Source organism: Notothenia rossii (genome assembly GCF_949606895.1).
Source record: "Notothenia rossii genome assembly, chromosome: 4".
Lineage (NCBI taxonomy): Eukaryota > Metazoa > Chordata > Actinopteri > Perciformes > Nototheniidae > Notothenia > Notothenia rossii.
The window spans coordinates 46,638,831-46,666,572 of NC_136902.1; the positions used below are offsets into that span (position 1 = coordinate 46,638,831).

General features: G+C 41.6%; 1 protein-coding gene across 1 annotated transcript in view; it reads left to right on the plus strand.

Moving 5' to 3' along the window:
• The window catches only part of LOC307035191 (leucine-rich repeat and fibronectin type III domain-containing protein 1-like protein), a 429,933-nt gene that overhangs the window by 321,610 nt on the left and 80,581 nt on the right, over positions 1-27,742 (plus strand). Inside the window, exon 7 of the mRNA XM_079674257.1 lies at positions 3,073-3,313. Within this exon, the coding sequence (XP_079530383.1) occupies positions 3,073-3,313 (241 nt within the window). The remainder of the gene's footprint in view (positions 1-3,072; positions 3,314-27,742) is intronic.

Genomic DNA, 27,742 nt, shown 5'->3' on the forward strand with positions numbered 1-27,742 from the left:
TCTAAGCCACAGCTAATGTTGCTTAACTTGTTTCCCTCACTTGCGTCTTTTCTCCATGCATCCCCGGTGGGAGGGACTATGATGCAAGGAAACCACGCGAAGAAAGAGGAAGCAAGGAAATGTGTTGGAGGCACAATAAGACGTCCTTTCCTCGGAGCGTTACGTGAAATGACGTCTGTTTGTGATGACAGCGACAGCTGATCGCTGGATCGGCTGTCTGTCAACAGCTACAGATAGTTTTGAAAGAGTTTGTGTTTTCAGTCATGTTCGCTGATCTACTACTAATAAAATACACAGTTATCTCTGCCGGAGCAGCAGCAGTGTGTTCCTGTTCCACACACACCTGCACATGTACTGTAGTTATGCTCTGTACTGTGGTCGGCTGAGCGGCACAGGACCTTTTCTACCGGAAAGCGTTTATATTATTATTATAGTTATAAATACCCCTATTGATCTCCTGAATTTTGAATTCATTATTTCATAATCCAGGATATGATTGTGTTGTTTTTAAACACTGACAAGGTTTATTATTTTCATGAATAATTACAATAACTTGATACAGTAAGCTGTTAAACCCAACGGTACACTTTTTTCAGTCTGAACGAAAATTACGATAAATACAAATAAAATAATAAATATATAGATGAAGAAAGTTGCATGTGGTCCGTTTTGTTGTTCAGATGTATTATCACTTATTTTCAACTAGATCATTTTGGAAACAAACATGATAAACTGAGGACTGACTCGCCTGAGTTTAATGTGTCTGATGTTAAGAAGCATCAGATCAGTGATGCGCTGCAGCGTCCAATCAGTGACTGATACACAGTAAGGGGGCGGGGCGGAGGAGTGAAGAAATGTAAAATAAGATAAATAGGTTGGACCTCTAGAGCAGGGGTTCCCAGACTTTTCAGCCCGCGACCCCCAAAATAACAGTGCCAGAGACTGGCGACCTGAAAATGTCTATGTAAACGTTATTATTAATAATAATACAAAAAAATAAAAAAAAGTTAATCAATTTTTTTTTATAAATTTTTATTTTTTTGATATTCCTTTTTTATTTTTGTAATCATCTCGCGACCCCCACTCGGGGTCTCGCGACCCCCACTTTGGGAACCCCTGCTCTAGAGAATCCGGACAGTCATGGCTGCCTCTTAGGTACTTCCGGGTGTCACTCCGTTATGAGCTTTCCTAAGCAAAATGGAAAATTCAACTGCAACCATAGAGCTAATCAGCAGAGAACTCTCATTGAGTGGAGTAGTCTGTGACAGTTGTAAAACTGATACGTGCTCATATTGTCAAAATGTGCTTGATAAATGCACAAAATTGCTTCGTGCTGTTAAAGAGCATCTTGCAGGTTTTTGTTTTTTCTTCATTTATGCTTAAACTTGCTTGAAAATTACAATTTAAAAAAGTGAATGTAGGATTTGATATGTTTTACGAGACATAAGGGCAGGAATTCAGAGGGAAAGGAGCAATTTTGAGCTCTGCTCATAAAAACGGCTTTTTTTTAAGGTCATACGTCAAACGCGTCATATTACATAACAAAGGGGAAACATCTCCGCTCTCTGACCGCGGGTATAGTTAGTAGTTGCGTTGAGTTGAGCGGTTGTGTTTTAGTGAGCTGGTATTTTTCGGTAGTTTTACATTGTATTTCACCATTTGTAATCATGGTGCAGTATTGTGTTTGTGCAGGTTGCACAAATACCAGCCTGTCAGGACATCGAGTCCACAGTAAAAAGGACCAGAGGTAGCGTTCGTTCCTGGGTGCGTTGTGCATCCACCTCCCTGCAGCACATACTCTCCACAGCTTTATCAGGAAACCGTATTACTTCTCTCTCCCCCCCTTCGCTGCTCTCTCTCTCTCCCCCTCCGGTACACGGCAACGTAAGAGTTGCATTAGGTAACGCTGTGGTGGCTGTACTGCTCCAGCCGTCTCCTTTGTGTTTGTTTGTTTCCCCCTGTCTGTGTTGTTTGTGTGTGCGTGGCGGCTGTCACTCCTGGCTCCCGGCTCAACCTCCACTAACCTGCTGCAATCAGCTGTGCACCCTCCCCGACTACACACCTGCTTTCCATCAAGCCATTTACAACGGTATATCAACGGAGGCTCCACAACTTTTCTCCGCCAGATCGTCAAGTATCAGCCGTATCTCGCGTCTCTCCTCCGGTACACAGCACCGTAGTGTGGAGTTGCATTAGGTAACGCGAGATACGGCTGATACTTGTTATGGATCAGTATCAACAGTCCTGCCATTAACGTTACTATATTATCAATGCTACGTTAGTTATAGCCTGATATATGATAGCTAACTTCACAATGTTGTGATGTGATGTTAGCTAACATTCTGTAGCTAACGCCGGTCACTCACCAAGATAGCTGCCCAGTTCTCCATTGGTTCTCCTCACACCACAGCTCAATTTCTCTCCGATGGCCATTATTTCTTCTATTCCTTGGCTGCTCCTGGTCTCTTGGACGCCTAGCAGGCTCATAATTATAAGGTTGTGGTCTGTCATATGCATTCGAATATTCATGTTCAACTTCTTCTGTGTCTTCTGTGTCGAAACTAGCATTGGGATCCATGTTTATTAATACGTTACACCGGCCGCTCTCCCCCTTGTTTCCCCCATGTTACGTCACACGCGGGAGGTCACGTGCCGAGGCTTTTTTATGCGGAAGCGAACATTTCTTACAAAAACGACGCCAGATGTCACTGTAGTGCATATTTCTGTATATTTTTTTGAAAATCTAGTGTATTCATCATTTTCCTACACATTTATTCACAGGTGTCTTTAACCTGGAAGTTGCTCTTTAAGAGCCAAACATAAATATAGTAAGAAACAAACACTGTGTTACATAGTTGCAAAATAGGTATAATTACTGAAGGAACAATATTAAAAAAGCTGCAACATATTTTGCAACATTTCCAAAAGCCTAATCATATTATATAGGGTGTTGCTGGACAATTCAGCAATTCTATCTTTTACATGATTCCACAAACTGTTCACTACATGCCTCAACATAATATAAAAGTTAAAGGTTTATCCCTCTTCCTGTGTCTCTGTCTTCATCACCAGACTGGACATGACATCCAACAAGCTAAAGAAGATTCCTCCGGACCCGTTGTTCTTGCGGATCCCGGTGTATGCTAAGACGAAGGGTTCCCCTCTCACGGCGCTGGTGTTGAGTTTTGGAGGGAACCCTCTGCACTGTAACTGTGAGCTGGTATGGCTTCGCAGACTGACCAGAGAGGATGACCTGGAGACGTGTGCTTCACCTAAGGACCTGGCCGGCAAATACTTCTGGACAATTAAAGAGGTTTGTTGAAGTCCCTTCATCAATATCTTGACTTAGAGCTGTCGGACACAACATCAAGAAGTAAGACAGAGATTACAGTGCATATGTCACAAATTACAGCTACTGTATTCAGTAAAATACAAACTTAAGGACACTGCACAACACAGTCCAGATGTTAAAAAAGCAATGCACTAAGGATTAGAATAACATTTGTGCCAGTCAACTTGTGAATGAATGACATCAGCAACAAACAATTTAATAAATAATAAATATTAGCAGTTAATAATATTAGTTATAGTTATAGTTTTTGCTATTTGTTGAAGTACCAGAGTGCACCTCTGTGAATAAAATGCTCTCTAGCTAAAATTGGAAACCCTGCCGCTGAGTATACACACATATGTATACGGTTGGGTACCGAGAACCGGTTCCGGTTCGGAACCGGTTCCAACATTTCAATTCCAACGGCATCATTTAAACATGTGGAATTCGGTTCCGCTTTTTGATGCCTGAGGAAATGTTTCTCGCCGCTCTCCGTAGCCTACTGTATGACTGCGGCGGGGCGGGAAATGTAGCGTTGTACCTACACTTTGTTGGGGCAGAACGTCTGCTCCGCGCCGTTCCTATATGAGCGGGTTCTCAAAAGAAGGAAAAATTCAAAGCAGCCAGGATAATGGTTAAACAATAATCTGCTTTAATGGCTAAAACATACAATACATCACCCAATCACCTAATCACCTAATCACGAAGCACTCTGCAGAGTACTCCGGGCTCAGGTTCTTCCACCGTGTGAGACACGTCTCAGGAACGGCCAGTCAAAAACAAGAGCGCCGATCTTCAAAATGATCACAACATTTATACACAGGTGGGGAGGAGTTTTATTGCTTGCTCTTCCCTAGCTATTTGTTATTGGCGAGTTCACTTCTGAGCGATCTAGCCAGTGAGTTGGCAGTGTTCCATTCGTCGGTTTCCCTTCTGGGCGGGACCCCAGGTAGTGAGTCAGCAGTTTGTTGATTCCATCTGTTGCTTCTGTGCGCGTGTGTGTGTGTGTTTGTCCCTCTGCCCTTAGGCAGATCCCCCAATCAATGATTTGGAGTCATGACAGAGGACTCTTTGACAGGACACATACTCATTCCCCCTAAACATCTTCAACACACACAAACATCCTATCATGTATCTTTAACGGAAGTTAATTGTTCTTGTCGCTTAATGGCTTCTGTGAACTTCCTTTCACCTTGAAGTCAACTTACTAGGAATGAATACATTTTATTGATAAGCTCAAAAGGACGTTTATCTCGTTTACTGCTGGGTGACCCACGTTTCAAGGCCTGCAGGATGTATAGGAGATAAATCATTAATTCTACAAGACTTTAACTGCCTTATATCTGAACATGTATCTGGGAATTCCCCTGTTAATTGCAAGGACTATTGATAATTAACAGAGAGACCCTAGGGGCCTCTTCTTGGTATCTGCTAGGCAGAAGTCACTCAATGCAGAAATCACAAGTTTAACACACATTCTATATAAGGTGACATTAAAATGAATATACCAGATTGAACTTTCCTGCCATAACACGTTACTTTAATACTTCAAATAATTCAAATAATACTTCAACTTCCTACAGTGTAACCTGATACCAAGCCCCCAGGAAGTGCGCCGGACTCAGATGAAAATATTCATGGTGGCCAAACGGCGGTACTACACTTCCGTTTGGTTGCCAGGCCTGGAAACCCTTTTTCCCATTGACTTACATGGGGAAAGAGTGGTCTGTAAATCGTTGGATAATTTTTTTTAAACTAAATAAACTACCCAGTATGAACACTTGTATAGCCCTTATTAAAAACATTAGTTCCTCAAGTTGTAAAAATGTGCTAATAACGTTATTCTGAGAGTTATTTCCCTCTGCATTATGAACGTGCATCTAACCCACGGGACCGCGCCGCCCGGCACGCTCATTTTACGTGTTCAGCATGGTCCCGACCAATCAGAGCACACAGGGAGGGTGGGGGCTGGAGCTATTGGAGCTACAAAGAGCCGTTAAAGGCAGAGAGTGAAATTCAGTGAATACACGTAGTTTACAGAGATGCTGTATGAGAAACCAATGTGAGTTGCGTTTATCTTTACCCATGGATGCACAATAAGAACGGACCCATATCGTCTTACTGCCATCCCACGGAGCCGTAATAATGGATATATTGCACATGTTTGCTGTAATTCAATATTAGCCTATGGGCTGTATGATTACATCTTGTACCGTAAATGTTGTATTAAATAAAGTTAATATTACCGACGTTAGATTAATCCCTGTAGCTTCTTATTGCACTAAGATATATATATATATATATATATATATATATATATATATATATATATATATATATATATATATATATATATATATATACAGTGCAATAATTATTTCATCCTAAATTAAGCTCTGTTGCTTGGATATCACTAGATACTGTTACAGCGTAATATAATAATACAATCCCTTAAGCCTACGCTCAGGGCTCCTGGGCCCTCAGCTGTTTGACCCACCACTGCGTAGGCCGCCTGGAGCCTGTTGGTGGGGTGTCTTAAAACAACAGCCGTCTGTGAACAGGTTTTCTAAATTAATTGTAGACCTCCTATCTGCCAGTGCCGCTTCAGAATCTTAATACTTGGCCTGTGCCAACAAAATAAAACCCCAACATCTTTAGGTGAACTAAATAACATATTTCAATAGCTCTGAATTTCTGACAAGCATCTGTGTTATTCTTAAATGAAATCCTTGAGATCCTATTATATAATATGAACTGCTAATGTTTCTGGTAAAGAAACACACTAATGTTATGGATTCAAAAACAACTAAAATCATGATACTGACAAAGTGAATGATTTCCTGGTGATACTGCTTCTACCTGTCAGTGCTTAGATATTATCAAGCTGAAAAAATGAATACAGAATTCCAAAAAACGTTCTTGTCTATTTATGAATTTAAATTGCCCTTGTGAAACAAGTCTTGTGTTCATTTCTATCCCCATAATGAACTAAACAATAAAGTCCATGGCTTTTACTACTAATTCTTTACCAGGCTAGAAAAAGGATGTTGTCTAAATTAAATTCTGTCTCATTACATTAATATGTTTTAGATTAACTTAACTGTAATATATTCGCTCCATATTTCAAACCACACTTACTCTAATATCTGTTAAAATATCCATATTACAAAATCGTTTCATTATCACAGGTCAACTTCTCTGGTATTCCCATTCTGGAATTACACCTCTCACAGTTGCCCCTTGGCCACTGCTTCTGCATCTGCGTTACCTGTTATAATTCAATCAATATTTAGAAACATGTCAACATTCATCTAACAGTATCATATAGACATGGAGCAAGTTCATTATAAAACTGTCAATCAATGGTCAGATTGAACCTCCGAGTTGGGGCGGCAGGTTTCTTTCAGTCCCTAAAGGAAAAAAGTAGTTTGTGAATTTGACAGCCATGATGATTTAATACATTATACACACACGCACTCCCCCTTTTTACACATGAACTCATGTGTAACAAAAAACCTGTATGGGAAGAAAACCTTCAGGTGTCCATTGATCATAAGAAAATACCAAACATTATCCACACATTCACCTCCATCATTGTCCCACAGTAAACACTTAAGTGAAAAGAAGTGTTACTCTCCATCCTCCAGTCCTAAAAGAAACATAATCTTCAGATATTAGTTTGAGCTTCACATTTTGCAAACCGCCACTGCCTGTGGGAGTAAAATAGCATCAAGTAGATTAGAAACGGGTCACAAGTTTTAGGAAATCTCTCGTTTCCCTTGGAGCTCCAAAAAACGAGTTAGTCCAAAAACACGCTTGATTAGTCATTGTTTTAGAATCATGCAGCTACACTGATCACATGCAGAGATACATTCACACTCACACCGTCAGGTTGTAAGGACAAGTCTGGTAAAGTTCACCCCAGAGTAAGTCATTGACAGTGCTTTTCTCAAGTAACGCCGTCAGTCAGGGTCAAAGGTAATTTGGTCTCAGTCTTTATGGCCATGTGTCGTGCTCTGCAGAGACTCCGATATTTCAGCATAGGCCAGGATCCTTTGTCTATAAAAATCCGTCATATATGGAGCGCCATCATTTATCACTTCACGAATACAACTATACCTTCCAAGATATCTCTAACTTTCCTTTGGGACAGCCATTTCCCACATTTCCTGAAATTTGTTAGCCAAAAATGTAACTTCCTTAGTACTACTACTACAGTATATTAACACCTAATCTATATTAAAATGTCTAATAGATCTATTTCAGAAACTTGCGCATATACTGAAATTATTTTCTTGAGTCAAAACATTACCAGTATCTGGGTGGCTCTGCCATGTATTTCACAACGCATCATATTCATTTATCTTCAATTCTGGTCCACTTAAAGAATTCCTTTTAACATCCCTAGCAGTGCGTGGAACCATGGGCGTCCGAACATGTAACATTCACTCCTTCCTTCATCAGGGATTCAAAAAGAGAAGTAATTTCATCAATAGTTTATAGTTGAATTTTAGGAATTGTCACCTATGGTAGGCACGTCTTTACCTTCTAACATCTCTAAGTATCAGGTCATCACTAATTAAATGGATGTCCATTCGAAGGTGGAGAAGCATGTCTTTCAAACTCATAAAATGATGCCTTGCGCTCCCTGTGAAGCTGCAAGTAAGACCTAAAAATCACAGAAGGATGGGTTCAGTGACCCCACATTCCTTCCAATTATATGGCTTTTTCAAAATCAAATGTGCCGTTTCTACTTTTACTCCATTTTAAAAACTACATTCTGGACTACAAAAAACAGTTACTTCCCCCTAAAAAGTTATCCTATAGTAATATATGTTACAATGGTGAAACCAATACCTCAAAATGAAATACTATAATTTTTCAGAACTAGTTCTCCCTTCAACATTATCCATACAAATAAATATTTGTCTGATTTTATAGATTGGTTACTAAAACACTCCCTTTAAACTATAGATCAATACTGTAACAAATCAAAACACTAACAAATCCACACATGAATAAAAACTCTAAAATAATCATTCGTAAACATGATGGAAAGATCGAAGAATACTCCCACACTGTACTCCTAACTCCAAAACACCCACTGCTTAAAGTGTAGTGCATATTTCCATCATGCCTCCCCCTTTATCCCAGTATGTGTGTTTTAGGATCGTTTTCTCACCTTAAATTAATAGGTCCTTCTTCACTGCTATTTTTATTTACCAATTGACTTATTCATAGGTAATATAACTTTTCTATCATTACTTATTCATCAAATCCGCCTTCTTGACTCTAAAATTATGTTTCAAATAGGAATATTAGAAATGGAACAAAAATTCAATCTTCAGAAATGTTCTAAATTAATGTCTATCTAGTGAATAGCCAACATGTTTCAAAAATGTCAGATGTATAAAAAATTCATCCTAAAATCTCCTTAAATATCAAAGTCCAAAGCTAGATCTAAGGTGGACAGTTTTGGTAATGGACAATTCAATCCAAAAACAAAACAAAAGTGGACTCGTATCCGTGTTATTTGTTCTTCAAAATACATCAGAAAATACTTTGTGAAGTATTCACAATATAACTAACCCCCTCTAGGATATCAAATCAGTTCATCTTTAAACAGATACTATTTCCCCATTAACTTTTAGTTCATGACAATAATGGTATAACGACCACACGTATTACCCATAGCTAGTTTATATTTCATGATTATTATGTTTGATATAATAACCAGATGTCTTGTTTGCTAAACAAGGATATTAAAATGTAATCTTTTCAGCATTCCAGACCATCGTTTAAACAAGCAGCCTCTTATCTAAACACTAAGCATTAAAGTTTCTACACCACTCCCCGGGAAACTCTTGCACAATTATGCTGTAAAATCATTGCATCATTCCTTCAGAGTCTGAAAAGTCTGAGAAAAGCCTGTCTCAAGATCTTGTCATAATGAGAACAGTCAGTGATTTGTTGTCCTTTTCAGCTGTAGTCAGTGGCAGGGTCCCCAAAAAGCTAGAACCGGCCCTGGTCAGTGGGCTTCAAGGAAACTCTCTCTGGCATTGGGATGAGGAAAGGAATCACTTGGCAGACACACGTTGTCCTCTGTACAGCAGAAATCCCCAAAAACTGCAGTTCCTCTTCACACCACTGTTGCCTTGACAACGAGGCACAAGCAAAATGTCAAAACCTTCTCAGAGATGCGTTCTTTGCACAGTTCTTCTGTTTCTGTAGTGAGCAACTTTTCACCAACACACTGATCCAGAGAACCCAAAAGGTGATGCACAACTATCCAATGCTGCTGTAATCACAGCAAATCAGCTACTGAGAAAAACTCAATTTAAATCTCTCCCCCAACGGGTTACAAAATAAAACGGCTGAGTGTCTATGGTCAGGAATGCTGAAACATGTGAATGTTAAAACAAACTAATGGTAGTAGTCTAACCAGATTCTAAAATTCTAGTCAGGAAAATAAAATAAACTTCCTCTTTAAAATGTTCTTAAATTTGAAACCAAAAAGGTCTTCATTCTCCACCATGATCCATTTCTTCATCAAAGTCCATACAAACTGATGATTTATCTTTTACAACCATGAGGAATGACAGTTCTCATAAAACACTATTCTTCTTTACTTTAGTTCTAAGTCAAATGAGCAAAACAGGGAAACCCTCCTTAACCACTATAGATTCATCTTTTATCTCCTTGCTTATTCTATTCATTTTCAAATTGTTTATCTAAGTTGTGTTACAAGCATGGTTGGATTTGTAACAGAATACAAACTGTATTTAGGGCTGTATTTTAAAAACAAGTAATCTGATTACAGTTAATGAATATATTTTTGGAACACTTAAAGGAATTATTACAAAATGTAATCTTCATTATTACTAAAGCTAAAATCTAAATAAATCATCACGGAACAGTTTTCTGTCCTTACTTAATTGTTTCAATAAAAACAAAAAACATTGTGAAAACTCCCACTTTGAGAACATCTCAACACTTTTATTCCATCTAAGCACGAATGTCCATGACAGACTCGCCCTATTAATCCAAAACGGTCTTTAATGGTATCAATTGTGAACTTTCTTAATATTAATTGTAAATGCAACGTATGTTCTATTTAGAACAAAGATAGGATAGTTGCAGCTGAAACTGGTTAATAACAATTTTCTGTTAACCTAGTTGTTCTTATATCTAGTAATGTATTTTTATTTTATGTTACTCATAAAACAATATTACATTCTCCCGAATAGTAGTTAACTTTATATAACTTTTACTCTCTCTATACTTTTCAAACCATCTTACTTTTCTGTCTCTCTCCTCACTGCGCCCTGCAGCTGCCAGCTCCACAACCTTCTCTCATCAATCACCTCTTTGTGTTATCCAACAGTGTGAGATGGCTGGAGCAAACCTCGTGCAGCACCTCTGTCATGCTTCAAACATTATCAGCTTCCCTCTGACTGACAAACTTACAAAACCTTCTCTTTACTTACCACTCCTTCTTCACAAACTTAAAAACACAATTGTGGTGAATCGTTTATGTTTTCAGTTTCCTATCTACTTGAAAAAACCACCAACTGAGAGTAACTGTTGTATGATAAATACAACTCCTAAATAACATTACAATATATATTTCTTACAGTGAGTTTGTTATCTAATGTTTAACAAATTCTCCTCTTTCTATGTCTTCATACTAAGTGGAAAAATCCACCTCTTATATTTAATTTGAATAAAACCTTAACCTTAATGTACTTCATATACTCAGTAAACCTCTTTTTACTTTCCCTTAAGGTTACTATATGTAATATATATTTTTTGGAATATAATTAAGTACAATTCTTAGTTAATGACAAATACCATGAAATCCACAATGCAATGCAATGGTAACAATCAGTTCTCAAAACCTCTCATCAAAACCACAATGTGACGTAACTGTATCCTACAAAAACTATGCTAAAAACAACAAATTATAGTTTCTTATTTATTTCAGTATATCTACTACTTCAAATCACACATTGATCTATTCATTTTCAATGTATTCACTTCAGATGATTCATTGATCGTCTACTCCTTATTTAAACCCACTCCTTTTTTCAGGCATCAGAGAAAAGAGCAAGCAGACACATTCCGGACTGCTGCTCTCCCGGCTGATCAAACAAAGGATCTCCTCTTCTACAGAACCAGAAAGAGGGGGAGATACTTTCACATACAAATACTGACACCCCCCGCTGGAGCTCTCAGCCTTTTCAAGAGAAGGAAGGCTTCTTTCAACAATTAACACTTCTGCTATCATTTTATTGCGTAGGAAACGGAGATCTGTGGAGGACTTTTTACGATCCGCCGTTTTAATCCCACTGCTAATCAATTTTTCTGCTTGAGCCCATTGGTTACTTGGGGTCCCTGGTACTAGGGCTCCTAACTCACGCTCTTCTCGTTCAAATTCTCCTTCCATTACGACTTCGTATTTCTTATCTAACTAAGGTAAGCAGACTATTGCTTTCACGGACACTTTTCCCATAGGGATATGCTGCCGGCGGACGCTATATAGAGGTTGAGGGATGTTCTCCAAAAATAAATGTCCGCCGGCACCATATTTTGGTCCGACAGCAGTATATGCGCGCGATGCAGGTTATTGGAGCATAGTTGGCGCTCTTCTACTTGTAGTGCATGGGGGGGTGGCAGAAGGTCAATATGAGGGCCCGCTTACCGCACATTACACAAATATTAACGTACTTGTGTACTTATACTTATGGGGGGGGGTGTCCGTCAACCCAATATGGGGTCCCACTTACCAAATATGTGTATGTACTTATACTTATGTGGGGGGGGGGGGGGGGTGTCCGTCAACCCAATATGGGGTCCCACTTACCAAATATTTGTATGTACTTATACTTATGGGGGTGGGGGGGGGGGGGGGGCGGTGTCCGCCAACCAAATATGGGGTCCCACTTACCGAATAACCCACCCAGAATTTTTTTTTCAATAAAATGTCACATTTCTCACATAATCCTGACTGACGCGAGTAGTCTGAGAGGCTAGTGCTGAAGAAGAGATGTCAAATTGAAAAAAAATCTAAAAATGTGCTTGGTGCTCCGAGCCTTTGAGAGTGTGTTGTTTAACTTGCGTGGAACCCGTTTGCAAAATGTGGGGACCCTGCGACCTTTGACAAGGTCAAAACCGAGGTCAGAGGTCACGTTTTGATGCCGTACGGTGCCCTTTACGGGACAAAAGAAGGTCCGACCGCTTTGAGCTTGCTCTCATTAGAACCAGCTCGAAAAGTACATGCAGATTGATGCCTCTGCTGCTCCTAATGTCAAAGGTTCAACTAAATGTCAAAGGTTATAGCTTAAAATTGAACAAAACCTTCGGTTAAGGCCTTTTGAAAAGCTGCTGTGCTGCATGACTTTTGAAAGAACTAAAGAGATATTTTTTTCACATGGGGACTCTAAATAGGGCACAGATCAGGAATCTGAAGTATGGAAACTGTAACCCACCAAGAAGTTTTTTTTCAATCGAACGTCAAACTTTCTCACATAATGCTGTCTGGAGCTTAGAATCTGACAGGCTTGTGGTGGGGGAGGGGAAGAAAATAAAATAAATTGAAAAAAGGTGCTTGGCGCTCCGAGACTTTGAGAGATTGTTGCTTAACTTTTGTGGGACCCGCTTGCAAAATTTGGGGTCCCTGCGACCTTCAACAAGGTCAAAACTGAGGTCAGAGGTCACATTTTGATGCCGTACGGTGCCCTTTCCGGCACAAAGGAAGGTCCGACCGCTTTGAGCTTGGTGTCGTTGAAACCGTCTCGGAAAGTAGATGCAGATTAATGCCTCTGGTTCAACTAAATGTTAAAGGTTATGTCTTAAAATTGAACAAAACCTTCGGTTAAGGCCTTTTGAAAAGCTGCTGTGCTGCATGACTTTTGAAAGGGCTAAAGAGATATTTTTTTCACAGGGGGACTCTAAATAGTGCACAGATCAGGAATCTGAAGTATGGAAACTGTAACCCACCCAGAATTGTTTTTCAATAAAATCTCAAATTCCTCTCATATTGCTGTATGGAGCTTAGAATCTGACAGGCTTGTGGTGGGGGAGGGGAAGACAATGAAATGGCTCTTAGTACTGTACACGGAACAAAGGAAGGTCCGAAAGCTTTGAGCTTGGTCTCGTTAGAATCGCGTCAAAGACTGCATGCAGATTCTGGGAGTACTTCCATTCACTTTGTGTTGATCTGTAGATGTGATTTAATTAATCGTTTGCCTGTCTTCAGAAAACACAGGCAAATCTCCCGTCTATAGATAAGACTTATTCTCATGTTAATTAAAGTGGCCTTGTGGCGCAATAAGATTACATTACATTACATTACATTACATTGCATTTAGCTGACGCTTTTATCCAAAGCGACTTACAATAAGTGCATTCGACCAGGAAGATACAACCTTTAAGAAAACAGAATCATATAAGTACATCAGGTTTCATAGAGCCAAACATTTCAAGTGCTACTCAACTGGCATTTAGAAAGCCAGCCCTTTATTAGTATATAGGTGCTTTGTTAGTAATTCTATCGCTCGAAGTGGAGTCTGAAGAGATGAGTTTTCAGTTTGCGTCGGAAGATGTGTAAGCTATCTGCTTTCCTGATTACAATGGGGAGCTCATTCCACCATTTTGGAGCCAGGATAGCAAACCCACGTGTTTTTGCTGACGGGAACTTGGGTCCCCCTCGCAGTGCGGGTGCAGCAAGCTGTTTGGTTGATGCAGAGCGGAGTGCACGTGCTGGGGTGTACGGTTTAACCATGTCCTGGATGTAGGAAGGGCCAGATCCATTCACAGCATGGTACGCAAGTACCAGTGTCTTGAAGTGGATTCTAGCAGTTACTGGAAGCCAGTGAAGGGAGCGGAGGAGCGGCGTGGTGTGGGAGAATTTGGGAAGGTTGAAGACCAGACGAGCCGCTGCATTCTGGATGAGCTGCAGAGGTCGGATGGCACATGCAGGTAGACCAGCCAGGAGGGAGTTGCAGTAGTCTAGGCGTGAGATGACGAGAGCCTGGACCAGAATCTGCGCTGATGTCTGGGTCAGCTGGGGACGTATCCTCCTGATGTTGTAAAGCGTGTATCTGCAGCAGCGGGTTGTAGCAGCGATGTTTGCAGTGAAGGACAGTTTGTTATCTAGGACCACACCCAGATTCCTTGCAGTCTGAGTCGGGGAAACAACAGAGGTGCCGATGTTGATTGTTAGGTCAAGAGTGGGACAATCTTTTCCCGGAAGGAAGAGCAGTTCAGTCTTGTCAAGGTTGAGCTTGAGGTGATGAGCAGACATCCACCGAGAGATGTCTGCTAGGCAAGCAGAGATGCGTGCGACGACCTGGGTCTCTGAGCGGGGAAAGGACAGAATTAGTTGGTTGTCGTCAGCGTAGCAGTGGTATGAAAAACCATGCGGGCTAATGACAGACCCAAGCGAGTTTGTGTACAGGGAGAAGAGGAGGGGACCAAGAACCGAGCCCTGAGGGACCCCTGTAGTTAATTGACAAGGGTCGGACTCGGACCCTCTCCAAGTAACCCTGTAGGTGCGGTCGTTGAGGTATGAGGTGAGGAGGGAAAGTGCAGTGCCTGAAACTCCAAGTTCTTGGACAGTGCGAAGGAGGATCCGATGGTTCACCGTGTCGAATGCAGCAGACAGGTCCAGAAGGATGATGACAGAGGAGAGGGAGGCTGCTTTAGCAGTGTGCAGTTTGTCAGAGACAGCAAGGAGAGCAGTTTCTGTTGAGTGACCTGCCTTGAAACCAGACTGGTGCGGATCCAGAAGGTTGTTCTGATGGAGATAACAGGAGAGTTGTTTAAAGACAGCGCATTCAAGTGTTTTAGACAGGAACGGGAGGAGAGAGACGGGCCTGTAGTTAATAACATCAGACGGATTGAGAGTGGGTTTCTTAAGGAGAGGGTTTACTCTTGCCTCCTTGAGACTGTTTGGAAAGTGACCAGAAGTTAGAGAAGTGTTGATGAAATGGGTGAGAAATGGTAGAATATCAGGAGCGATAGTCTGAAGGAGGTTTGAGGGGATAGGGTCCAGAGAACAGGTGGTAGGACGGGCAGAGGTAACGAGGGTAAGAACCTCACTTGGAGAGAGAGGGGAGAAGGAGGTCAGTGTGTGGGTGAAGGGAGGGTCTGGTGACCCAGCGGTGAGTAAAGGTGAGTCAGAAAAAGAAGAGCGAATATCATCAACCTTTTTTTCAAAGTGGTTAACAAAGTCGCTTGACAGAAGGGAGGAGGGGGGAGGTGCTTTGGGGGGGTCCAAGAGGGTGGAGAAGATAGAAAATAGTTTTTTGGGATTGGAATAGGAAGATTGGATCTTATCTTGAAAGAAAGTGCTTTTTGCCTGAGAGATGGAAGCAGAGAAAGAGGAGAGGAGAGCCTGATAGGTTAGGAGGTCGTCATGGTGTTTGGATTTCCACCATTTCCGCTCTGCTGCCCGAAGGATGGTTCTATTAGCACGCAGTGCATCATTTAGCCAGGGAGCAGGAGGGGACTGACGAGCCGGCCGCGATGTGAGAGGACAGAGAAAGTCCAGAGAGGATGAGAGAGTCGAGAGGAGAGTTTTTGCAGCAGTGTTTGGAGGCAGGAGTTGGAACGAGTCAGAGGAAGGGAGGGCTGAGAGCACCGATGAGGCAAAGGTAGAGGGGGAGAGGGAACGGAGGTTACGGCGGACAGGAGCAGAGTTAGAAGAGATTAGGTTGTTATGTTTGGAAAGGGGTAGAGAGAATGAAATGAAGAAGTGATCGGATGTGTGGAGCGGGTTTACAGAGAGGTTAGAAGTAGAGCAGTTCCTTGAGAATATGAGATCAAGGACATTGCCAGCTTTATGAGTTGGTGGGGATGGAGACAGTGAGAAAGCAAAGGTGGTTAACAGAGATGTTAGTTCAGATATCTTCCCTGTCTGGAGGTTGAAATCTCCGAGAAGTACAGCGGGAGGGCCAGTTTCAGGGATGTGTGAGAGGAGATTATCTAACTCCTCCAAGAAGTCCCCCAAGGCGCCTGGTGGACGGTAGAGAACAACAATGGTTAATTGTATAGGATGGGTTACTGTGACGGCATGGAATTCAAAGGTGGAAGGAGTGAAATTAGGTAGCTTGAAGAGGGAAAAGCTCCATTTGGGAGAGAGCAGGAGACCAGTGCCACCTCCTCTGCCAGAGGGTCTGGGTGTATGGGAGAAGGAATATGCTGTGGAGAGAGCTGCTGGGGTGGATGTGTTGGATGGAGTGATCCAGGTCTCCGTGAGAGCAAGGAAATCCAGAGACTGCAGGGAAGCGTAGCCAGAGATGAAGTCAGCCTTAGGGACAGCTGACTGGCAGTTCCACAGGCCCCCTGAAACGAGATGTTGGATCTCAGTGGAGCATGTGGGATAGACGAGAGCAGGCCGGTGAGATCGATTAGGAGAAACACGGGGCCAGTGATAATTGCGAGAAGACACATGAACAGCAATGCAGAAAAAATACACATGATTATAGCATGAGGGGCTAGAGAACCCAAGAGAATTGAATAAAACTAAATAACACCAGCGATACTTGGCGCAATCAGAGTAGGATTTGCCTCCTCTTTGCCTCCTCTTTGCCTCCTCTTTGCCTCCCACAGGACTCTTAATGTCTTTGTCAGTCTTCGTCTGGCTGACGCTGAAGCTGACGCTCCAGGAAAACGCAACCTAAGATGGATACCTGATTGCTCAGTTCTCACAGCTTTGGGGGCACGCCCCTGTAATTAGTTAACTATTTTCTGCTGATGGGCGACAGCAGAGTCTTCCTACCTATTGTAATGCACACTTGAGGGGCGTGACTCACTGAGACCTGAGTTACGCCTGGAGTTGAGCAGATCTGAGATTTTAAAATCTCTCAGAAATCGCCGTTTTAGCTACAATAACTACAGAACAATTATACAGAGTAGAATAAATGAAACAGAGAAGTCTATTTAAACAAGAATATAACTTACAGTGATTGCTGAGTCAGTATCGATAGTGTCCTCACCGAGTCTGGATGCACACTGAGTTATTCTGATTTGAAATGCGCTATTTAAAATGTTTTTCAGCTGGGAAGCGTTTTGCACTTCACGCAATCAGCAGAGTCTTCCTACCTATTGTAATGCACACTTGAGGGGCGTGACTCACTGAGACCTGAGTTACGCCTGGAGTTGAGCAGATCTGAGATTTTAAAATCTCTCAGAAATCGCCGTTTTAGCTACAATAACTACAGAACAATTATACAGAGTAGAATAAATGAAACAGAGAAGTCTATTTAAACAAGAATATAACTTACAGTGATTGCTGAGTCAGTATCGATAGTGTCCTCACCGAGTCTGGATGCACACTAAAAATAAGATAAGTGTTGCTCTTTGGTGCAGGAGATCTGGGTGTGAATCTCTTGTCAGACTCTGCATTTTTGAAGTTGATTATAGTATAGTTAGTACTATAGTTGTTATTATAGTATTTTAGGCTAATATTATAGTATTATTATTAAATATAAAACAATTTTGTTGAATTAAGAGAGGGATAATGTATGATAATGTGACATGATGTCTCAGGGTGAACAGTGAATGTCCGAAATAGTAATGTTATGCTAACCGCTGGCTGCTAAGCTAACGGGAGCTGTTTCAATGTATTTTTCGATTGAAAATGCTAACCGCTAGCAAGAAAGCTAGCATCACAGCCATTGATCCCTTTTTTTGAGACTTTGCACACGTTTTTCTCACGCTACGAGGCTGGCAGCACTTCCATTAGCTACGTCCTGATCTGTAGATGTTATTTCATGTCTCGTTTGTCCATTTTTATGGTGGAAAAGACAAGGAAATGTGCCGTAATATACTGAGAAATGTGTTGAACAGAGTTTTCCTCTATTAGCTTGAAGCGAACCCGTTTTCGAAACCAGCCTCGGCAGTGTGAATTAATTATGTTGGATTAAGAGATGGAGGATGTATCTGTAGTGTATTCCATTATAATAATAAAATTATTTATTTATTTTGCTCATTGAAATTGTTACTTTTACCATGTTGTTAAAGTGAAGCTGAAAGTGACGTCACGGTTGATACACGGACACTCCTTCTGGTTCCCGTCCGGAATCTTTATAGTAGACTATCACGCACTAAGCTTTAGGCGGCAAGGTGGCACACATGGATAGGCGTCGCCCAGTGTTCATGACTCCTCTCTTTTAAGACGATTATAGTAATAGTAATTAATTAGTAATAGTTTGATAGTTTCATTTTGGAATGATTAAATGTAAAACACATAATTTGTGTGATTATATTAAATGACTTATAAATAATATTTAATATTAAACTCCAGTTTCTGAACAGATATGAAGAGCTGTGAGCCCCCACCCAATATTACAAATATTCGGTAAGTGGGACCCCATATTGGGTTGACGGACACCCCCGAAACATTACAAATATTCGGTAAGTGGGACCCCATATTGGGTTGACGGACACCCCCGCAACTTTACAAATATTCGGTAAGTGGGACCCAATATTGGGTTGACGGACACCCCTGCAACATTACAAATATTCGGTAAGTGGGACCCCATATTGGGTTGACGGACATATTGAGGAAGTGGGCTTGCATATGGTCCTGGTGGACACTACATGACTTATCATGAACTAGCTTTGACATATTGAGTAAGTGGGCTTGCATATGGTCATGGTGGACACTACATGAGTTATCATTAACCCACTCACTCAATCAATCAATCAATCAATCAATCAAATCTATTAAGTGAGCTGGGCCTAATAAGGCCTAACCAAACCGAGCGAGGCCGAGCGAGGCCTGCAGTGTAAATGCGCCATTAGTGGGCTTGCATATGGTCTGGGTGGACGGAAACCCCCCCAACCCCCACCCAATATTAAAAATAATCGGTAAGTGGGACCCCATATTGGGTTGATGGACATATTGAGGAAGTGTGCTTGCATAAGGTCCTGGTGGACACTCAATGACTTATCATGAACTAGCTTTGACATATTGAGTAAGTGGGCTTGCATATGGTCATGGTGGACACTACATGAGTTATCATTAACCCACTCACTCAATCAATCAATCAATCAATCAATCAATCAATCAAATCTATTAAGTGAGCCGGGCCTTATAAGGCCTAACCAAACCGAGCGAGGCCTGCAGTGTAAATGCGCCATTAGTGGGCTTGCATATGGTCTGGGTGGACAGAAACCCCCCCAACCCCCACCCAATATTACAAATATTCGGTAAGTGGGACCCCATATTGGGTTGACGGACATATTGAGGAAGTGGGCTTGCATATGGTCATGGTGGACACTACATGAGTTATCATTAACTCACTCACTCAATCAATCAATCAATCAATCAAATCTATGAAGTGAGCTGGGCCTAATAAGGCCTAACCAAACTGAGCGAGGCCTGCAGTGTAAATGCACCATTAGTGGGCTTGGACATGGTCTGGGTGGACGGAACCCCCCCCAACCCCCACCCAATATTACAATTATTCGGTAAGTGGGACCCCATATTGGGTTGACGGACACCCCCGGAAAATTACAAATATTCGGTAAGTGGGACCCTATATTGGGTTGACGGACATATTGAGGAAGTGGGCTTGCATAAGGTCCTGGTGGACACTCAATGACTTATCATGAACTAGCTTTGACATATTGAGTAAGTGGGCTTGCATATGGTCATGGTGGACACTACATGAGTTATCATTAAGCCACTCACTCAATCAATCAATCAATCAAATCTATTAAGTGAGCCGGGCCTAATAAGGCCTAACCAAACCGAGCGAGGCCGAGCGAGTCCTGCAGTGTAAATGTGCCATTAGTGGGCTTGCATATGGTCTGGGTGGACGGAAACCCTCCCAACCCCCACCCAATATTACAAATATTCGGGAAGTGGGACCCCATATTGGGTTGACGGACACCGCCGCAAAATTACAAATATTCGGTAAGTGGGACCCCATATTGGACATATTGAGGAAGTGTGCCTGCATAAGGTCCTGGTGGACACTCAATGACTTATCATGAACTAGCTTTGACATATTGAGTAAGTGGGCTTGCATATGGTCATGGTGGACACTACATGAGTTATCATTTACCCACTCACTCAATCAATCAATCAATCAATCAATCAATCAATCAAATCTATTAAGTGAGCCGGGCCTAATAAGGCCCAACCAAACCGAGCGAGGCCGAGCGAGGCCTGCAGTGTAAATGCGCCATTAGTGGGCTTGCATATGGTCTGGGTGGACGGAAACCCCCCCAACCCCTACCCAATATTACAAATATTCGGTAAGTGGGACCCCATATTGGGTTGACGGACACTGCCGCAAAATTACAAATATTCGGTAAGTGGGACCCATATTGGGTTGACGGACATATTGAGGAAGTGGGCTTGCATAAGGTCCTGGTGGACACTCAATGGCTTATCATGAACTAGCTTTGACATATTGAGTAAGTGGGCTTGCATATGGTCATGGTGGACACTACATGAGTTATCATTAACCCACTCACTCAATCAATCAATGAAATCTATTAAATGAGCCGGGCCTAATAAGGCCTAACCAAACCGAGCGAGGCCTGCAGTGTAAATGCGCCATTAGTGGGCTTGCATATGGTCTGGGTAGACGGAAACCCCCCCAATATTACAAATATTTGGTAAGTGGGACCCCATATTGGGTTGATGGACACCCCCGCAACCCCCACCCAATATTACAAATATTCGGTAAGTGGGACCCCATAATGGGTTGACGGACACCCCCCCCCCAATATTACAAATATTCGGTAATTGGGACCCCATATTTGGTGGAAGGACACTCCCCCCCCAAACCCCCCCACCCTGGGACCCCATATTGGGTGGACGGACATCCCCCCCACATCTCATTACAAATATTCGGTAAGTTGGACCCCATATTGGGTTGACGGACACCCCCCCCCCCAACCCCCCCAAATATTACAAATATTCGGTAAGTGGGACCCCATATTGGGTTGAATTTTTTACATATAACTCACCTCCAGCTCCTACGAGCCTCGGATCTGTTATTCTGATTTAGTCATGGATGGAGACTCGATACTACCATTTGACTTCCCCAGAAAATATAGCCGTGGGAACTCCATACCTCCACTAGGCTAGGGACTCTTATACCCTTCCAGCCGTAGGAACTCTATATCCTGCGCTGAAATACTTTGCTGCTTCAATTCTGTCTTATATGACTTTCCTGCCAGCCTTAGGGACTCGATACCCTCCGCTAAAACGAAAATATGTATTGTATTGTTTACCGTAACAACTATGACACTGGGAAATGTCTCTGACAACTCTAAAATGTGGTTATAGTCAATCACAGATCTTTGATAATAACAGGTATCTGCTCACCCATCAGTTGTAGGATCCAGGTTTCAGAGATATCCGAGGCGTCTTACCCTGGACCGAATGCGTCCGCTGGCCGCTGATTTTCCCTCTAGAGCCTGCTTCATCACTTCGGGGTCAACATGTTGTAGGAGATACCGCACACTCTGGCGGGGGGCTCTGAGGCCCCCCCTCTGCTCTGCGCGTCATTTTGTGAATGGGTCAAATTAACAGAGGAAGAATTAAAAGCAACCAGGGTAAGGTTATAACAAATATGCTGATTTCATGGTAAAATATACAATAATACAAAATCACGAAGTAATCCAGATTACCCCGGCTCTGGTTCCTCCTGCTGGGAGATCTTACTTGTCTTCGCAGCACGAGGAAAAGAGAACGAGAATAGGACTTCACAGAGACAGTAGTATAGTAGTTACCGCGGGAGGAGTTATGCAGAGAGATTCAAAAGGGGGTTTTTCATTGGTAGGTACAAATACGATGGCCTTGTCGCAGCCAATCAGCGTGAGCCAGCCGAGGCAACCCTTAAGTTTGAGGCAAAACAAACCCATCTGGTGTTTGTTGTCTCACATTCTTGCAGCTTTCTCACACACCCATTCTTGCATAGAGTTCCCTCTCCCCTCCCCCATCAGTTTTAAAGCACATATAGTTTCACATACTTTTGGCATTTTTTAAGATAAGTTTAAGATATAGTTTGTTTATAGTTGGCTAATACAGAGTAATACATTTTCAGTTACTTCAACATCCACCAGCTATAGCTAATAGCTAGTAGTCAATAGGCACAGCAAATCTGTATCCCAGCCGACTCAAAATACAGTTCAATATAGATTTGGAATCTTCCTCATTCTGTCTTTCTGCATGGTAAGGGAAAACACTGTACACCTTAACCCAAGGGTGTAACTTTGGTTGAACCTGTTTAGCCCTGAGCCTGTTTTTCAGGTCTCAGGCTCGAAAATGACATGCCCAGAACAAATGACCATATCTTCCTTTCTAAAAGGGTTACATGAATAATATTTTTTCTCAAAGTAATGATAAACCTGTGAGTTGTACGTAGAAAAGTCAGAATCAATATAGATGTTTTTTTATTTTAAAGAAAATTCAGATTGAACATAGTAAAAAACTGTAAATTATAGTATCCGTCCAAACATTATTTTTTACTTTTAGTGAAAACTACCCTTGGATGAAGGTAAGTGTTGAGGCAGAATCTCTGCTTTGCGCGTTCCTCTATGAGTTCGTTTTAAAAGAAGGAAAAGTCAAAGCACCAGGATAAGGGTTAAACAATAATCTGCTTTAATGGTAAAAACATACAATACATCACCCAATCTCCGATTCACCTAATCACGAAGCACTCTGCAGAGTACTCCGGGCTCAGTTTCTACCACCGTGTGATATACGTACCACGACAGTCAGAAACAAGAGCGCCGATCTTCAAAATGATCACAACATTTATACACAGGTGGGGAGGAGTTTTGTCGCTTGCTCTTCCCTAGCTATTTGTTATTGGCGAGTTCACTTCTGAGCGAGCTAGCCAGTGAGTTGGCAGTGTTCCATTGGTTGGTTTCACTTCTGGGCGGAACCCCAAGCAGTGAGTCAGTAATTTGTTGATTCCATCTGTTGCTTCTGTGCGTGTGTGTGTGTGTTTGTCCCTCTGCCCTTAGGCAGATCCCCCAATCGATGATTTGGAGTCATGACAGAGGACTCTTTGACAGGACACATACTCATTCCCCCTAAACATTTTCAACACACACCTTATCTTTAACAGAAGTTAATTGTTCTTGTCGCTTAATGGCTTCTGTGAACTTCCTTTCACCTTGAAGTCAACTCTCTGGAATGAATACATTTAAAAATGAGAACAAAGGACTATGGCCTCGGTAACTGTTTGACCCAATTCTCAAGGCCTCTTTTGGGGTCTGTAGGAGATAAATCATTAATTCTACAAGACTTTAACTGCCTTATATCTGAAAATGTATCTGGGAATTCCCCTGTTAATTGCAAAAACCGTGGATGATTAACAGAGAGACCCTAACACTCTCCTGATATTCTTGGAACTGCAAAGCAGATGTCAAAGGTGTTTGTATTATGCCTAACCACAGATAGCCAAAAAACCACCCTTTTGATTACACATAAAAGTGGAAGAAAAGACTATTGCGCTATATTTAAAAGAGGAAAAATGTACTTTGTCCCTTCAAATTTAAAACACACGAGTATATGAGGTGATATTAAAATAAATATATCACATAAGGTGGACTAAAAGCTTTAGGAATCCAAAGTACAACATATAGTAAGTACCCTGTATCAAGATTGATGCAAAACAAGTGACATTTGACCTTTTGAGAGGTTTAGCAAAATAAACTCCACCTCTGAGGTGATTTGGGTTGAAATGGGGGTTTTACCGTTTCTCTGGAACCCATTGGTCGATTTTGGTGATTGACATCTCTTTCTGACCGTTAGAGCCAATAGAATCGAAGGGGAATCTCCCCACTCACACACATGGTAAAACAAAAAGGTGGGGGCTTCGCGCACGCAGTTTTGCATCAGAGTGCAGAGTATCTCTAGCTCTGACATCTAGAAACGGAAAAGCAGGTTTATTGCTTATGGATTATCAGAAATCATTTCAAATGGACACAGACACATTGGATTAACCTATGGACGGCCCTCAGACACTGTTTCCTGCAAGATGTTGCGGGAGTACCCGCATCAGTTGTCTTGAGCACATTAACCTTTAACAGGTTAATGTGCTCAAGACAACTGATCCGAGAGACCCCGGTACCGGGGCCCTCCCGCAACATCTTGCAGGAAACAGTGTCTGATGGCATGTTCATTTAATAAACTATGAATGTTTTATATCCATGTAACGGGAAGAAACTCATCTAACTGATCATTTTATTTTTTTTGCAAAAAAAACCCCACAATGCTAACGCTGAGCCACTGAATTATCAACGAGCGAAAAATGCTAACAGATGACTGCACCCAAATTCACTCACAAAACCTTATTATTTATCTTTGCTGCACATCCAACCCATCGTAAGGTAACACAGAATCGATGGGTGCAGACATTATCACTCAATGATACGAACTCGCTGAGATAATAACAAGAACAGACATCAAAACATGTGGCGCTAGGTAGCTAAAAACGCTAACATGGCTCACCTGTGTCGTAGTCTGGTCAAAAGTTGATAAAAAAGATTATTTATTTAACCCTTTTAGAAGGGAAGATATGGTCATTTGTTCTAGGAATGTCATTTTCGAGCATGAGACCTGAAAAACAGGCTCAGGGCTAAACAGGTTAACAGCTTCATCATACAAATGTGGTGTACTCAATGTAAAAGTCCCACTTCTGACATCATACTTCTGAATATCTGCACAGCTAGCCAAACAAAATCTGAAACATTTATCCACATTGAAAGACTCTTGGTATCCAGTAGTGATGGGATTTATGGCTCTTTGAAGGGAGCCGGATCTTATGGCTCCGTTCCTTTCAAAGAGCCGTTCAAAAGAGCCGTTCAAAAGAGCCGTTTTTTTGGCGGGGTTACTTGGTTTGTCTGTGAAATAATCACCAGGATAATGATTGACTGTATTGCCAGACCTAATGTCAATAATCTGCTTTGTAAACACGACACAAGGTGGCGCCATATCCATGTCATTCATGTCCGTGAATGTACTACTTTGAATTTACCCTCCATATGTGTTAAGTAAATAAAGTTGCCTTGCCTTGAATGAAATTCACGCAACTCTTAATATAGATACTGTGTTTTTAAGTGGCGATGGAGATCATTTGTTGGCCCTGCTTTAAAGGATATTTTGCCTTTACAAATGGTGCGCTTTTTTGGTTGAAGTGCATCAAAATGCTGCTGCGTTTTCGCCTTTGGCTCATTTTCCATCCGAAAAACACGTTGTCTACCTGTCCTGTAGCCTACCACTTGTTATGACTTCTCTCTCTCGCGTATTCCGTTAAGACCCACCCCATCTCACTCCTCCTGCTGAAACCTACTAATCAGAGTAGGGGCGGGTCTTCACAGAATACGTTTGGGGAACAAAATCAAGCTTTTTAACAGGCGAGTGGATTTTGGCAGGCAGTGAGTGCGGACTAACAATTGAACGATAACAAGAACGGCTCTCACCAAGTACGACTCGGTTCCCCTCGTTCATACCAAAGAGCCGTTCAAAAGAATCGGCTCGTTCGCGACCGACACATCACTAGTATCCAGCGAGTGAGTGTGCACCTAAGTTATCAGCAGACACATACAAAACCGTACCTTTCACATAAGAACCAAGTCCTTGTACAAATACACCGATGGTCTCCAAATGCTCAAGATCTTCTTTTTTGAAGTCCCCAACGGATTACAAACTTAAAAATCATCAATGTATAAGCCAACAGCAATTCCTAATTCTTCAGTGAGAAGTTTGTTTTCTTTAAAGTATTCACCATCTTGAAATGAACTATAATGACCTTCTCGTCTTCCCATTGACTTCTGTGATGATTGAATAATCTCAGTTCTTTCAAACAACTTACTTAATAGCTCTAAAATAGGAACATAAACACATGAAAGGGTTTTTTCTTGTACATTTAGCACATAGGCCTACTTGACTGGTTTAATGACTGTAAAGTTATTTTTATAAAATAACTGCCTTTTACGCTCTGTGCCCAAAGGTCTCTGCCTTGAAAGAAATGCCAGTGGGTTTAACCTCCTAAGCCCGAGGGTCCCCCCAGTGTACCCCCCCCCACCGTTTTTTTAAGAGACTATGTCTCAGGGCTTCTTAACATTTATGAAACTATTAATGTTCCATACCCTTTTAACGGTAAAAAACTCAGCTAACTAACAATATGAACAATTTTTAGCTAAAAGAAACACAAGAGTAATACCAAGCCTTTGAATTAGCATGGAGCGAAAAAATGCTAACTAATGCTCACGGACTTTTGCACAGCACTCACGGTAGCAATGCCCTTATTACTTATCGTCACTGCACAAACAAGATATCCGATTAAAGCTGAGACTCCACAGATTCCACACATGTAATGTCATCACTGTAGGACCCCAAATTGTGGAGCTATCAGCCAGAAAAGAGAAAGTAAACAACATCCGGTTTCAAAAATATTACAATAATTACGTCTTACCTTTTTTGAGTTGTGATCAAAAGTTGTGTTCACCGGAATAAAAACGCCGCTCAAGGTTAATCCAATGTCTTTGTGTCACGTAGATCTTTTTACTGATAATCCACCATCATATTTATGGCAATATACTGGGTATAAAGTTTTGCCGTCCAGGCTTGTACTTTCAGATGTGCTTTGTTTGCTTCTCTATTACGTCCACAATGGTAATGTTTACGTGGATTTGGAAACTGCTCATCGATTCTATTGGATGTAATGGTTAAGAAAAAGGTGTAAATCACCCAAATCGACCAATGGGTTTGAGAGATATGGTCCTGCGTAAAGTATGAAGAATTCCAGCCGGCGTAAGCACTTTACGAAGCAGACTTTACTTATTGTTTACTACGTAAGGAAGCAGGAATTGCAGGACCCAGAGCGGACAGCTACGGAGCCCCTAAAGCAGTGGTCACCAACCTTTTTAAGCCCAAGATCACCGACCGCGGCCTAGGTGAAAGGCGAGATCTACCTATTGCAGAATTGAGTGCAAAACACGGCCCAGACAATGCTTCCAATTTGAGGCCTTTTATATAGGCTAATTGCATCTGAATTACTGTTACAATGAAGGCTCCATAATCAGCTCACGGCATATAGGCAGGGGTAAAGTGCTATTGGGGGGCAGAACTCACCTCCTCTAGGGGGGTCTTCACCTCCTCTAGGGGGGTCCGAGGGGATGCTCCCCCGGGAAGATTTTTTTTTAAATATTGAAGTTGAAAGCATCAATCTGGTGCACTTTGAGAGCAACATGAAGAGATATATGGATACCTCTATCAGCACCCATATGAAACAGAACTGTAAACAGATTTTCTTTTTCTTTATGGATATTTTACAAATCACTCCCCTTTTAAACTGTATTCTTGTTTTACTGCCATATAGTAGGCTATTTCATACCTGTTTTTTTATTTATTCTCTTATTGTTTGTATA